Consider the following 14386-nt stretch of genomic DNA (forward strand, 5'->3'; position numbering starts at 1 on the left):
TAATCCTTTAGGTGAGTGTATATAAATATATTTATTTTTTTTAAACTATAAAAGCCCCCACTCAATTGATTTCTTTAACCACCCAATGACTTAATAAGCCTTCTTTCCTCAACTCATTGTTGTTTTTATCTATTTATGTATGTATTTTTGATACTAATGCAATTCCTATTTTTTTTTTATATAGGACCTATATCAAGGGACCTATAGGATTTGCACAGATGCCTCCTTAACCACCCAGCCAGGGACCTAACAGTTAAACCATTACACCACATGCTGCAAAAATGTTGGATCAAATAAAAAGTATTCCAAGCCCTTGAAGTACTGATCCTTGTCTGTTTCATTAGTGTGTGTGTCGCCTTATGAATATAGAATATATTCAAACATGTTTCTAATGGGTAATGTAAGTACACATCTCTGAAAGCACAATTAAAACATATTGAAATTGAATACAGAACTATACATTTTAATGCTAAACAAAATCATCCGGATTTGAAAAAATAAAAAAGTGCTTGTGATAACGAGTGCAAAACTGTTTTCAAAATCCAGGTCGAAACTGAAATTGTGCAAAATCTTAAAAGCAGCATACTGCATTCAGGAACCGAAACACACGACTACAGTTAACAGAACATGAACATGGATTGTAATGGTTGAGGTTCACTGACCAACCTTAAACCCAGGCTTAATTGATGACATTGTGGATCAATGTGAACTGGTGTGTGGAAATGGGGGACAGACAGGTGTAGCAGGTGTTTACACTACAATAGTGCAGGGCTACACCACCTTGTGTTATATGAGGACAAGGATCTCCAGCTCAATTAATGGTTCCCACACAGGTCACCTGAGAGAAGCTAGTCATACATTAGTGTAAAATCAGTTTATTATAAAAGCACTCTAAATCAATGTACACAAGAATAGGCAGTCATTAAGAATAATGCAGGACAATATTTCTTTACTTTCTTCAAAGAGTCATTAAACTAATTTGAAACAAATATCTATTGAATTATTTCTAAACACAGCCAAATACTAAGCCAACCTAATACTTTGTACAGTATAATATAATAGGACTGTGTACCCCTACACAACCATTGTCAATGAAATGACAGACAAAACACCCTGCTGGTCTGCAGCCTTGTTGCTTTTACCGGTTTCAACTGGTTCAACAAACATTAAAACTATATTTATATATTTTTTCTCCATTAATCTAGTTTTCAAATCGGTGTTAAATTATTTGACTATAATGGGAATTTCTCCTTTAGGTCAGCAAAACACTGTCATATTTATCCGTGTTTCCTAACTTGCCTGCAGTGGCACATTGGGGTGTCATTAGGCATGAACAGGTGGGCCACAGAATTTGTCACACATGAGAAAACTTCATTAAGAAATAAATGTGAATAACCTATTATTTAAATGAAATATGCTTATTAAAAGTAATAACGCTCCTGACAGAACTAAAGAAAGATTGATGTGCTGCAAAACAGTTCAATAGGTGTGTCTTATTGTTAATATTTATATTTATAGGCTACCTACCTAAATTGAATTGTTCACTTCATACAGGGATAAAAATTAATGAACCTAACGCATTAATAGGATATTTATTGTGAGCTGTGATTATGCATTTCAGTGTCGAAAAATAAAACCTGATACTATAAACAACTGTATTAAAACCTTGATGAATCCTGCATTTACTGGGGACTTCAACCAGACCAAATCGATCACTGAACTTTACCGCATGATTTTACTGAATAACTCAAAATATGACTCTCTGAAGTCCTACATTTATCTGTAGCCCCAATTTAAGTTTTGTGTCAAAGTTTAAAATGGGGTTGGTTGCTGTGCCACACACAATTATATATTAAATAGGTGTTTTAGGATTTAAAGGTTGCTGAAACAGTGGTCTATAGGGGAGAGTTGAATGAAAACCCATGGGTATCGGCATCATCATTATCATACAATGAATCTGAAGTGTAGAGGTCAAGGCTAGGTTTAGTGCCAGGCTGAAGGTCATTGATTCACAGTAAGTAAATGTCAATGTGTATCTTTTTATTGCCATGAATTATTATTACATAAAAATAAGACAAAAACGGTCATGATTGGTAAACTCAAAAATATACACTCACCTAAAGGATTATTAGGAACACCATACTAATACTGTGTTTGACCCCCTTTCGCCTTCAGAACTGCCTTAATTCTACGTGGCATTGATTCAACAAGGTGCTGAAAGCATTCTTTAGAAATGTTGGCCCATATTGATAGGATAGCATCTTGCAGTTGATGGAGATTTGTGGGATGCACATCCAGGGCACGAAGCTCCCGTTCCACCACATCCCAAAGATGCTCTATTGGGTTGAGATCTGGTGACTGTGGGGGCCAGTTTAGTACAGTGAACTCATTGTCATGTTCAAGAAACCAATTTGAAATGATTCGACCTGTGTGACATGGTGCATTATCCTGCTGGAAGTAGCCATCAGAGGATGGGTACATGGTGGTCATAAAGGGACGGACATGGTCAGAAACAATGCTCAGGTAGGCCGTGGCATTTAAACGATGCCCAATTGGCACTAAGGGGCCTAAAGTGTGCCAAGAAAACATCCCCCACACCATTACACCACCACCACCAGCCTGCACAGTGGTAACAAGGCATGATGGATCCATGTTCTCATTCTGTTTACGCCAAATTCTGACTCTACCATCTGAATGTCTCAACAGAAATCGAGACTCATCAGACCAGGCAACATTTTTCCAGTCTTCAACTGTCCAATTTTGGTGAGCTTGTGCAAATTGTAGCCTCTTTTTCCTATTTGTAGTGGAGATGAGTGGTACCCGGTGGGGTCTTCTGCTGTTGTAGCCCATCCGCCTCAAGGTTGTACGTGTTGTGGCTTCACAAATGCTTTGCTGCATACCTCGGTTGTAACGAGTGGTTATTTCAGTCAAAGTTGCTCTTCTATCAGCTTGAATCAGTCGGCCCATTCTCCTCTGACCTCTAGCATCAACAAGGCATTTTCGCCCACAGGACTGCCGCATACTGGATGTTTTTCCCTTTTCACACCATTCTTTGTAAACCCTAGAAATGGTTGTGCGTGAAAATCCCAGTAACTGAGCAGATTGTGAAATACTCAGACCGGCCCGTCTGGCACCAACAACCATGCCACGCTCAAAATTGCTTAAATCACCTTTCTTTCCCATTCAGACATTCAGTTTGGAGTTCAGGAGATTGTCTTGACCAGGACCACACCCCTAAATGCATTGAAGCAACTGCCATGTGATTGTTTGGTTAGATAATTGCATTAATGAGAAATTGAACAGGTGTTCCTAATAATCCTTTAGGTGAGTGTATTTTATAATCCTAAAAGAAGACTGGGTTGGTAAAACTTTTCACTTGGAAGTCAAAATCTCCCAAATTATAACCTCTTCCGAAAGATGGAATATGCATTAGGCTAGCTGGTAATATTTTGGTGCACATGTAGTCTATACTTTTTTAGTTTTCTTTTAACAATATTAAGATCTTGGAATTCTACAACCTTATTATCTCCGTAATAGTTTGTTCAATCTAGATTGTTCTGTAGTTCTTTTTTACATGGGTTGTTAGTGTATTTTACTACTAGGTCAAAAAATATATAGGCCTATTTTTAAGATTCTGCAATCGAAGTCCCATAGAACTGCATTATATCAAGGAAATTAGGACTTTTAAGACAACAGGAAATGGAAGCAGCAGTAATACCTGGGCTAGCAGACGATAAATATTGCAACAAGCAGTATTTACACTTTGAAAGTTACTATTTGTACACTGGTTCATGAGTCCGTTTTTATTTCTATATATAACTATGGAATAAAAGTTCCTCTTGCTTAACTTTACTGGAGACTGCCTTTTTCATTCATCCGTCTCACACACACTCATATTGAGCCTGAAGCTTCCACATATCACGACTGTGGTTAAGTGACTTGGGAGGTTAAATGGAAGAGCTAACTTTAGCAGCGCAGCTCGGCTTCTGTGTAGCGTGAAGTACGCAGCGACCCTCTCTACTAACCTGAACGTGACGCACAACTCTACACATGCTGCTGTGGATCAGTATTTCATGTATTTACAGTCATCTCTTGAGTGTGCATTATTGATAAGCCCATGCCAGATCTGTGCTTATCAGGAAGGGCAGAGTCATCTTGCACCCAACCCAATGAGTATAGCTGATAAGTGATGGCACACAGACAGAAATATCTAAAGACCACATTTATTTGGTATGGCTAATTATTTACTAGAAAGACAAAACAAACATGACTTTATATAGCAATGAGCATAGGGGTTTATAGCACATTCCAGATTAACTTCATTACTTTAATACAGTAAAACAAAACTAATAGCATCCAAGTACAACAGCCATCATGATGTTTGTTAGGCTCCTATTCTACTTCTCCTGCATAAGGGGAAGTTACTTTTTCTTGTAGTTTGTCCTTTGTTTGTGGGTTAGAAATGTTTTAAGTGACAATAATCATATCCAGTTTTGCCCTTAATGAAATGTAGTCTTATTCTCTGAAGTAAAGAAGGATATAAATTTCAATAAAGTAACTGAGTAAGTATAAAAGGGGTTTGTCATTCATCAAAACTAAGCCAGGGTAATAACCTATAGCATTTTCTGAGGGTCAGCAGCAAAGCGTTTAGCACAACCAAAACAGGCCCAACGTTTCATTGAAATTGAAGGGAAATGCAGAAAATGAGTAGAGGGAAATCAACAAGAGCATTAAACAGAAGATTGTTTTGTCAAGACGAGAGGATTAAATTTGTCAATGTCATGTATTACCCGCAGATGAAGAGTTCATTTGCTGATAACGATCCAACTTATTATTAAAATGACCCTAAACAGGCCACCAACCTAAACAAAAACTGATGTGAAACAGAAAAGAAGAACATGCATATATATATATATATATATATATATATATATATATATATATATATATGGTAAAATAAACAGAAGTTCACTGTTGGGTAACAACCAAGATCAGAAAGGGTTGCAAAAAATATGCCCTGTAGCATTTTCTTTTGAAATAATTATTTTGAATTATGATTGATTCTTTCTTAGTTATATTTGAGTTAGACTATATGATACTATAATTTTGACAGCCAGTATATTGGGTCTGCTTTGTTCTCTTCAAAATAAACTGCTACCACAGTCCTATGTCAGAGAAAGTTCCTGGATGACCACATTGTCTCACCATGTAAATCAGTGTCATGTGACCTGAAGCCCCTGAACATGTACATCAATGGTGTGGTCCTGTCACACTTCCTCATAATCATGCAAATCCAGTTCTGGAACAGTTTCCTGGATTCCACCACGAATCACTTTTTAACAAGATTAAAACTAGATATTCCAGGATATCACATAGGCAGAACAAATCACTGAGTTGAGTCAAGGTTTCAAATTTCACCCAGATTGGAGGTGAAAGCTGTGACTCACGTACACAGCTGTTAAACACACAATTATGCTAAGAAATAAAAATAAGATTAAAAGGGGGGAAAGAATTCAGCAGCTCAGACTGAATTCGCAAAATGATCACCATTATGGCCTTCATACTAATAATCCTGTGTGTATGCATTGACTGATAAGGAGTAGTGCATATGTATCTACAGAAAAAGTCAAAAGCCTTGCACAACAATACAAATCACAGAATAAATAAAGACTGTTTACATAGACTTCCTTGATTGTGTAATCAGGTATGACACAACGATGCACAGACAAGAAACCAGCATCTACTTTGAATCCTTAGATGTATACGAATGCACCCATCTTCAATATCAAAAAGAAGTGCATACTACAACAGGATCAAATCTATCAGCATTCAAAATAAAAACGTCGCTGATCGGACATCAGTGGGTCGCTACTACAGTGCACTAGAAATCACCACTGAGGCAACCAAGTGAGCTGGATGGATGGTCCGCACCGCTGATTATGGCTGACCCGGTATGAGTTGCAATAGGTAACTATAATAGTACTGCATCTCACTGCCCGGGTAGATCATTTTATTATTACATCACTGAATCTTTATGACCCTTCACGGTCGTAAAGGCTTACCTGTGTGGTGTGCTGCTGGACCCCGCTCGGCTGACACCCGTATAACTCAACTTTCATAAGCGTGTCAGCCGCCCGGCAGGGCAGCGCTTCCCCGTGACGTCACGCAGCCACGGCGCAGGCGCGCTTTCGCTGACACGCTGTGGGAAAAGCGTCACATATAGTTTCCTTTTATTGTGCGTCCTGGTGTATATGGACGATATACATTTGTGTGAGTGTGTGAGTGAGTGAGTGAGTGAGTGTGTGTGTGTGTGTGTGTGTGTTTCCCCCTCCATGTTTATGTAATTCCCGTTGTGTTGATAAAGATTTGGTATTCAAATGCAACATGGCTGCCTCCTTGGAAGACGTTTAAAGCACAATTATGTAAGTCAGGCACAGTTACGTTTGGATGGCTTTCGCTTTGCAGGTTGCGGCGAAGTGAAACAAACATGCCGATATTTAATTAATTATATATACCTTATATTATATATATATTCCGCATATTTCCTAATCTAGGCTGCTTTGAATTAACATGCATGTGCACCTGGTTATGTCGTGTAAATTAAAATGCAGTTCACCGATCTGTCAATAGCGATTCTGCAAAACGCGCGTTTTATGGATTATGAGAAAGTGGATACGTATAGATAACAACATTAAACCACAGTGTACCCTTGGATTGCATATTAATCTGATTATTAATAAGTATGAATGCGAATCATATATATCAATTTGGAACATTAATTAATTTGAATTCAGAAGTGAAAAACTATGGCAATTCTGTTCATGTTTAAGGCGTTTTGCCATAATAATAATTGTAATAATGTGTATATTGTTGCTGTTGTGTATAGGATGTTAACCACTGAAGTGTCTTAACAAAACGTGCCCATATATTTTGCTGGATCTGTCATTGGTAAAGCACATTTTGCTCTTGTTATCTCGTAACGTATAACATTACTTTCCCCCCTTGTTGCCAACGTGTATATTTAACGATGGTGTTGTTTCAATTAAAGACATATATTGAATAGCAATACAAATATAATGTGCTGCTATCAAACTAAGGTATTAGTTTATTAGGTATTTTTATTACCTCCGAATATTTGGTTTAGTGTTATTTCTCAATATATTTGTAATTATTATACAAGGTGTGAATACAATAATAAAATAAAATACAGTTAAGTATTTGTCTAAATCAACCCTAGTCCTGGAGGACCCCATACCCTGCTGGTTTTTATTCCAACTGAGCTCTCAGTTACTTAATTGAACCTTAATTGAAGTAACAATCTGCTTAGATTTGACTTTTTTAATTGTGTAATGAAAGAGTTGTTTCTTTAATAAGTTATTTATACAATTCTAAACTTAAACCCCATGCTGTTTAAAATAATTTAAGGGCTCTGATTTGGGAAATGATTTGTTCAATTAAGGGTTCAATTAAGTAACTTAAAGCTCGGTTGGAACAAAAACCAGCAGGGTAGGGGACCCTTGCTCTAAACTGAATAACAGATCTAGTAACAATAATACTACATATAGGTCTAGCTAATAATAAAATGTATAATTCATAATCAAAATAATTGCTTCAACAACATCACTAAGAACTACTATTACTACTACAACTTATTATTATTATCTAAATATCAGTTTAAAATGATTTCTGTTTATATTGCCATCGACAGTAACACCACTACACTTCGGCCACTAGATGACTATGTTCTCTTTAAAAGAGGAAAGTCCTGCATTGTGCTTTATCTATTGCTCTTCAACACTGTTAATGAGGTACAAAGGCACAGTAACTACTTTACAAACGTTTTCATTCTCAATTGTTATCAATTGTTATCTCTCATTTTAGGGATACGACGACTGAGTTTTAATTGATCGACAGCTAACAATCAACAGGTAATCAAAACTAATGTCTTTGAAATGTCTTTGTGCTTCTAAAATTAAACCCAGAATGTTGTCCAATAAAGTAAATGGCAGGGGCATTTGGCAGGTTGTTCTTTTTCCACTACTAAAAATAAATGAAACATTAGCATGAGTAGACATTTTAACAATCACTGTCTAGAGCCAAGTACCTGGACATCTTTTTGTTTTGAATGAACACTTTCCAGATCCCTCTCTCTTCTATATTTAAAGTCAGGTCAGGTGTTGGCTTCAAACCCACTTTTACCAGCTGTAGGAAAGCAGGCTACTGTCCACATGCTTTTCATGAGCAACTAATTCTCTTGGCAAGAAACTCTGAGAAGGTGTTATCAATGCCCAAAACATTCATTCGGGATTTCAGTCTGCTCTTAGCTACTTATCGTACTTTAAGGAGAGAATACACTTGTGCCCTTAAAAGTATGTAATACATCATTTGGAACATTTACAGGTTTTTTTCTCTCTCTCTCAGGGTTCATAACATCTGTTTACACATATAAATGAATGGCAATTTTATAAATATTTCCTTTTTATTGTACCTTAACTATCAGGTACATGCAAGTGTCCTTTATCTTAAATATGTTCGCCTACATATGAGTAAGAAAATTGCCACAGACCATTTCTTATCTTACATTAGTAAGGTGGTGGTGCCTGATCTTTCACCCACTGTTTCACCTATATGATGCAGACTGACTCATTAGATCCTCCACTACGTCTAAGCCAGGTGTAAAAATATATGTATTAGAGCCATTATTGTAGTTTGTGTGTTACTTGTAAGAGTCACAAAATACCAAATTCTCTTGGTCCGTTGTGCTTTCTCTTGTGTGGATTTGGAAATGCAGTATTACTCCCCCCCCCCCCCCCCCAAATTATTTTGTTCCTCTTCGCCTCCAATAAGAAGCTGTACTCAAGCCGTGTTGGAGCCTCTGTACATCAGCTTTTATTAATTTGCCCTTAATACATGAACTCCAAGGAATACAATGTTATCATTTTAGTTTGTGTTGGTCCAACATGTGACATATGAGCCTTCCCTTTGTATTATTCTCATATAACAGCAACCACATAACCACAGACTGTGTTACTGTAGAAGAAGGCAAGACAAAGATGTTAGTTATTAATAAAATATAAAAATCCCTGGATTAAGCAAGAAGTAACACATGACATGCTGTGGGTTAGTGATGCAATTGTACTGTAAGTCACAAGGCGAAGCCAAGAAGTAAATAAAGCGTTAAATAATGACAAAAACAAAACATCTAAACTCTACTGCATTTAAATTTTAAACATTGGTTTTGTTCAGATATTCTTTACTGTAGTCATTTCTTACTGACTTTGTGTTAGAGCTGTGGTAGGAATTGTGGTCCAAAATAGTCAAAATTGCTCATGCTTTCCATCGTGATTTAGGCCTACTTTATACTTCACTTAACATAGTGGTGGATAAATACAGTCTAATAAGAAAATAAGACAAGGGTGTTGTACTGCAAAACCTTTGAAAGGTTATATGATGATCAACGACAGACATTTTCCTGCTTGGTTTGTTCAATGCACTTTGGAATAATTATTATAAATATAGTAGTAACATCCATCATTTATTTAGCATTGCATGCTGCAGAAAGTAAAGTGAGCTATCACCTATAATTTAAACACTCAAGCATCAGATCTGTGTGCTAATACTGAATTAGATGGGTGTTGTGACTTGTGGTAGAGGCAGATTTTCGTGATTTACATCAGTTTACGTGGAAAAGGTGTTTTTAGCACCGCTTTAATATTCAAGTTGTAATTGGGAATACCCCTTTTGATGAAAAAAACTCTCTAACTGGAATCCAAATCTGTTATTTATGGATTTACAGACAGTGTTTTAAGGACACCAGTGTCTACATTGTGACCCAGCAGTGTTTGTGGAATATTGACTTGTTGTGCAACCATAAGCGATCCTGTTGTTCCTGTTGAAGGATTACAAGCCTGGACACAGCATTGAGAGTGTGACCTGAGGACAGTCTGCTTATCTACAGCTGGGCTGTTTGACAGGGAATACTGGTACAAAAGAAAGCAAATGTGGAGGTTTAATCTGACATAGTCCAACCCAAACCACAAATACACAAAACAGAGTAGCTAAACACTGCCTTAACAAAGTAAGTAAATAACTATGTGCTTTGGTATTATTAGGTAAAAAAGGGCTAAACAAACATGAGTAAACGTGAATAAAACATGTAGTACTACTATATCCAAAAATACACAAAACTGACTAGCATTAACCTGTTTCATCATGATTATAAACGCATAATAGCGCCATAGGGTGATTATGCTGTTGTCTTAAATGGCAAGGCGAAAGACAATATATACCCCACATTCAGATTTAGGGCCCTGCCTTTTCTAAAATGAAAACACCTCACAATATTTGCAATAGACCATTTTTACCACAGTACTTCCTTACCTTTATTATTAATTACAGCCCTACATCAGGCAGCTTACAGATATGGAATTGATGGTGTCTGGTCCATTTAATGCATGTTCCTTTGTATTATATATAACAAAGCGATTTATTTAAGTATGACTGGGCTCTGTATTTTGATAAATTATGTAACAATATAAAATGTCTTGTTGGAACACAAGCAATAGTAATTCATTCTTGAATCATTGTATTTTTAAGTTTTAAGATGATTGAATTCAAAAACCTTAAGGTGGGAAAAAACCTTAATGATAGATTAACATTTCAATCTAATTCTGTAGATGATAGGGGATTTCATATGAGGTCAGCTCAACACTTCCACATTATCCTATATGTTCAATAACTGGTTTTTTAGAAGCAGAACGATGCGGGCTTCAGTAAAGAGTCTTCAGCAGATGGCAATCTTCATGACGGTGTTTACTGGAGGCAGCTGTGCCATGATGTATCACTTGATGCAAAGTAAGACCAATGCTCTCTTCCCACCATAATGGTACCAACTCACTTCAAGGATAACATGCTGGAATATCAAAAATGATGACCTGTTAGTATGTTAGTGACTGTGCGTTTTTAAATGTATAGCGCTCTTCCCTTTCTTTTTCCAACCTCCCATTTCCCCATGTCAACACAAACATGTTATATCTAACCAGTGCCTTAAAGTAAGTAAATAAATATGTTCTTCAGTATTATAAGGTAAAATAAGAATTAAGCAAACATGAATAAAATGTAGTACTGCTATTAATAATAATAAATCCTCCAACAAGGGACAGCAAATAATGTCTGGAAGCATGGCTTGTATCATTTGATGATTCCAGTATCTGTTTCATTTCACAATACATAACACATTCTGGTCTCCATTGTGGGTTGGGGTTCAGAAAGCACAAAATGGTGTTGAGAATGTATTTTATTTTTCCTACACTTGTTGCTGATACTCACAGTGTTGTTAACATGTAGCTGTAAGACTCATGTTTTCACATATTGGATCATACTTGTACTTCAGCACGAGTCTCAAATTACTATTCCCTGTCCAGTGTTACAATAATGTTTGTCTCTTGCGCTTTTTTTAAAGAAAATTTTGCCAAGGCTGATTACTATCGGCTCGCACTGGAGCAGCTCAGGGCTCATGAGGGGGCCATGGATTCGCTTGGCGCTCCTCCTCTCCAGGCCCACAACATCCGACTCACTGACAGACACAACTGCGTCGAGCACCTGAGCGCAAAGGTCAGTGGACGTGATTACATCTTAACCAGCCACTCACCCTTACCTAACCAGGCCAGTGCCGTGCTGGGACTGAGGGCTCTGTTTTTGTAGGTGTTACGCAGCATTTCGGTGGAAGATTCAAAGTGCGTCTTGTCTCAATAATTCTTTGGTTGTCAGAATATCATGAATGACAAATTATTCTTTTTATTAAAGTGATCTTACATGCACATGGTTTTGCTTTTGAGATGCTGATTATTCAATATCTTTAATTGATCCTTCAGACAATACTAAACTGGATCTTTCTGATGCTAATTTAACAGATTGTTCATACTTTTGGACATAAGTAGATATCTTCCTTAACAATTTTATAATTCTGAAATCCTGTTTAAATGTTTTAAGGCACAGAACACAGAATGCTGTTATATGTTTTGTATTGTGTCAAAATGTTGTTTTGCCTATTCGTCCGCCAGATCAAGATTCCAGTGTCTGGGACAAAGTCTGCAGGCTATCTGTACACTACCTCAACTAAAGACACCCTCCTGAACAGGTCGGTTACATTATTTCCAAATATTAAAAAGGATTACCACCCTTAAAACAAAAACAGTATTTCACACAAAAGCTGCATGAGACAAAAATCAGGGGTGTGTCCAGAAATAACAACTGTATAACTACCATCTGTACAGTACTGGTAAAACATGACAATCCCAATGGATGCAGACTTTAAAAAAAGGAATGAAAGTCAACAAAAGTAAGACCATTACTCTCAGGTAAGGATCCCATATTGATGACTGGAGCCAGTTCATTATTAGGTAGCAAACTAAATGAAGAGTGAACAGGACGAGTGAATATTTTGGGAGAACACTGAATACACATTTGGTGTCAGTCGTCAAACCTCCCTGCAGACTCCCCTGCTCGTCTGCGTGTCCTTCTGCCTCCTCGTTAGAGTCCACCTCCTGAGTTGTAAGCTGATTGAACTCGACATCTGCCAGAGAGCTGCTCTGAAAGCTGCCGTGTGGGCAGGCTTAGACACAGGCTGGGACCACGGAGGAACGGCTTAAGCCGGGGGCAGGCTATGCCAACAGCCATCACTGGAGAATCACAGTAACACATGCTGGCACACTAGCAGGAGCCCAGCCTCGATAAGACCAGCGTCGTCTCATTTCAGTTCCAGCCGAGCTCTTGATCTTGAACTCTCGAAGGCTAATCAAACCCTTTAACCGAACACTGCACTAACAAGCATTGTGTCAGAATGCTTATTGCCTGATCCCTGCTGAGAATATTTGTGGAAAAGATACAATAACAGTTCTTAAAAATATAATTTGATATTAGAAGAGCATTTACTTATTTAGGTAAGCTGTCTCGGTGACCAGGTGTCATTTCTAACCTGACCCGTTTAAGGGTGGCTAACACTTAGGCAAGGTCTTATCAAGGAAAGACCGTTTTTTAAGTCGAAGCAGCTGAGATCTCCCACCCCGAGATCTGATTTAGGCAGAAGCCTCCTCAACCCACAGACAGATGTTAGTGTGACAGGACGGCTGTCAGAAGCGGCTCGTATCCAGACGACTGTTGACGCTGCCGGTGGATAATGCAGACGGTAGGGTAGGCAACGTCACACGCTTGTTGCTTCTATTATTATTTCTGTGTTCGGGCATCATTAGCACTGAGGTCTGGTACATAGAACCTAGACAGACAGCAGGGTAACATATTTTTCAATTCAAATTCAGATGAAGCCTTTTTTGGAGAGCAGTGTGTTGCTCTCACATTGCATGAGGAGGAAAATGTCAGTCACCAGCACAAAGGCATTTGTCTGAAGTCATCAATAAAATAATGTTTGTACCTTCATAACATAATTGCTTCTCACGGTACGATGAATATGGTGGAGACTAGACCCTGTATCGTGTCCTGTTTGTGATCCAGGTGGCGTCTGCAGGAAGCTGTCCTCCAGCTGAGAGATGGCCAGAGGATCACGGTGTTTGAGGCCGACTTGGCCACCAAAGATGGGACTCTGGAGGAACTGGATTTTGGGGAACAAACAATGGGCACCTCTTTTTAGATTGAGAATTGCTGTACTGCCACCTCACAGCACTTTTCCAGTGGACTGCAAAGGTCACAATTTTATAGGTGGGCAAATTAATGAATACGGTTTCTGATTAAGGAATACTTGATATGTTTTATTTATTGAATTATGTACCACCTTTTTAAATGTTTACATAGATTGCTGCTATTAAGAGTACAACAGAGGTACAGAGGGTAAAAAGCACCATAAATGAACACAAGTACATTAGAGAAAGTTTATATTCAGTCCAGCCTTGACTGTAACAGATTATCCTTTCAGACATAATGAGTATTAACTGCAGTCCCAGAAAGATTTTGGATGAAGAGAAAACTTATGTGAAAAGAACAGTGTTGCCAATTTTCAAACATTCGAAAATGAAGTACTTCCCATCTTAATATGTATTTCCAATTGTAGTGGAGACAGTGAAGGACTTTGTGCAGAACTAAAATAAACAGCCTGGTGAGTAATTTGTATTTCACTGTGCTTTATTTTATCACATATTTGCTTGTATTGTGTCCTATCAGCAGCTCTCTTCATGTAAGTTGCCTTTTGATGAAAAAAGCATTGTACCCAACAGGAAGAACACAGTTCACCTAGATTCTAGAACAATGTAGTTCTAAGAGGCAGGAGCTTGTTTTTTCCCCCATAACAGATTTGGTAACATTTTCATAGCTAATACAGTTGACCATCAGTGTTTTGTCTACATTTTGTCTACATCTGTTGAGTTTTAACAAAGTG

General features: G+C 37.7%; 2 protein-coding genes across 3 annotated transcripts in view; one reads left to right on the plus strand and one right to left on the minus strand.

Annotated features, from left to right (window-relative positions):
- Positions 1 to 6177, minus strand: part of blvra (biliverdin reductase A) — a 21499-nt gene extending 15322 nt beyond the window's left edge. Inside the window, exon 1 of the mRNA XM_066723371.1 lies at positions 6063 to 6177. Within this exon, the coding sequence (XP_066579468.1) occupies positions 6063 to 6119 (57 nt within the window). The 5' untranslated portion in view covers positions 6120 to 6177. The remainder of the gene's footprint in view (positions 1 to 6062) is intronic.
- Positions 5944 to 14115, plus strand: coa1 (cytochrome C oxidase assembly factor 1). Of its 2 annotated transcripts, none has more exons than XM_066723373.1 (6): positions 5944 to 5967; positions 7882 to 7928; positions 10751 to 10854; positions 11462 to 11613; positions 12063 to 12139; positions 13510 to 14115. In XM_066723373.1, the coding sequence occupies exons 3-6, from the start codon at positions 10761 to 10763 to the stop codon at positions 13643 to 13645; spliced, it is 459 nt and encodes a 152-aa protein (XP_066579470.1). In that variant the 5' UTR covers positions 5944 to 5967; positions 7882 to 7928; positions 10751 to 10760; the 3' UTR covers positions 13646 to 14115. The 2 variants fall into 2 exon arrangements, with proteins under 2 accessions (XP_066579470.1, XP_066579469.1); XM_066723372.1 differs by lacking the exon at positions 5944 to 5967 and adding an exon at positions 6203 to 6422.
- Positions 14116 to 14386: the final 271 nt, after the last annotated feature.

This window comes from Amia ocellicauda, chromosome 2 (assembly GCF_036373705.1).
Source record: "Amia ocellicauda isolate fAmiCal2 chromosome 2, fAmiCal2.hap1, whole genome shotgun sequence".
NCBI classification, from domain to species: Eukaryota; Metazoa; Chordata; class Actinopteri; order Amiiformes; family Amiidae; genus Amia; species Amia ocellicauda.

Bases quoted from the DNA above. Each gene is read 5' to 3' on its own strand.
- coa1 (XM_066723373.1), top strand. From the start codon at position 10,761: ATGCGGGCTTCAGTAAAGAGTCTTCAGCAGATGGCAATCTTCATGACG. The intron at 10,855-11,461 runs GTAAGACCAATG...CTTTTTTTAAAG, and splicing joins GATGTATCACTTGATGCAAA to AAAATTTTGCCAAGGCTGAT. The intron at 12,140-13,509 runs GTCGGTTACATT...TTTGTGATCCAG, and splicing joins AAAGACACCCTCCTGAACAG to GTGGCGTCTGCAGGAAGCTG.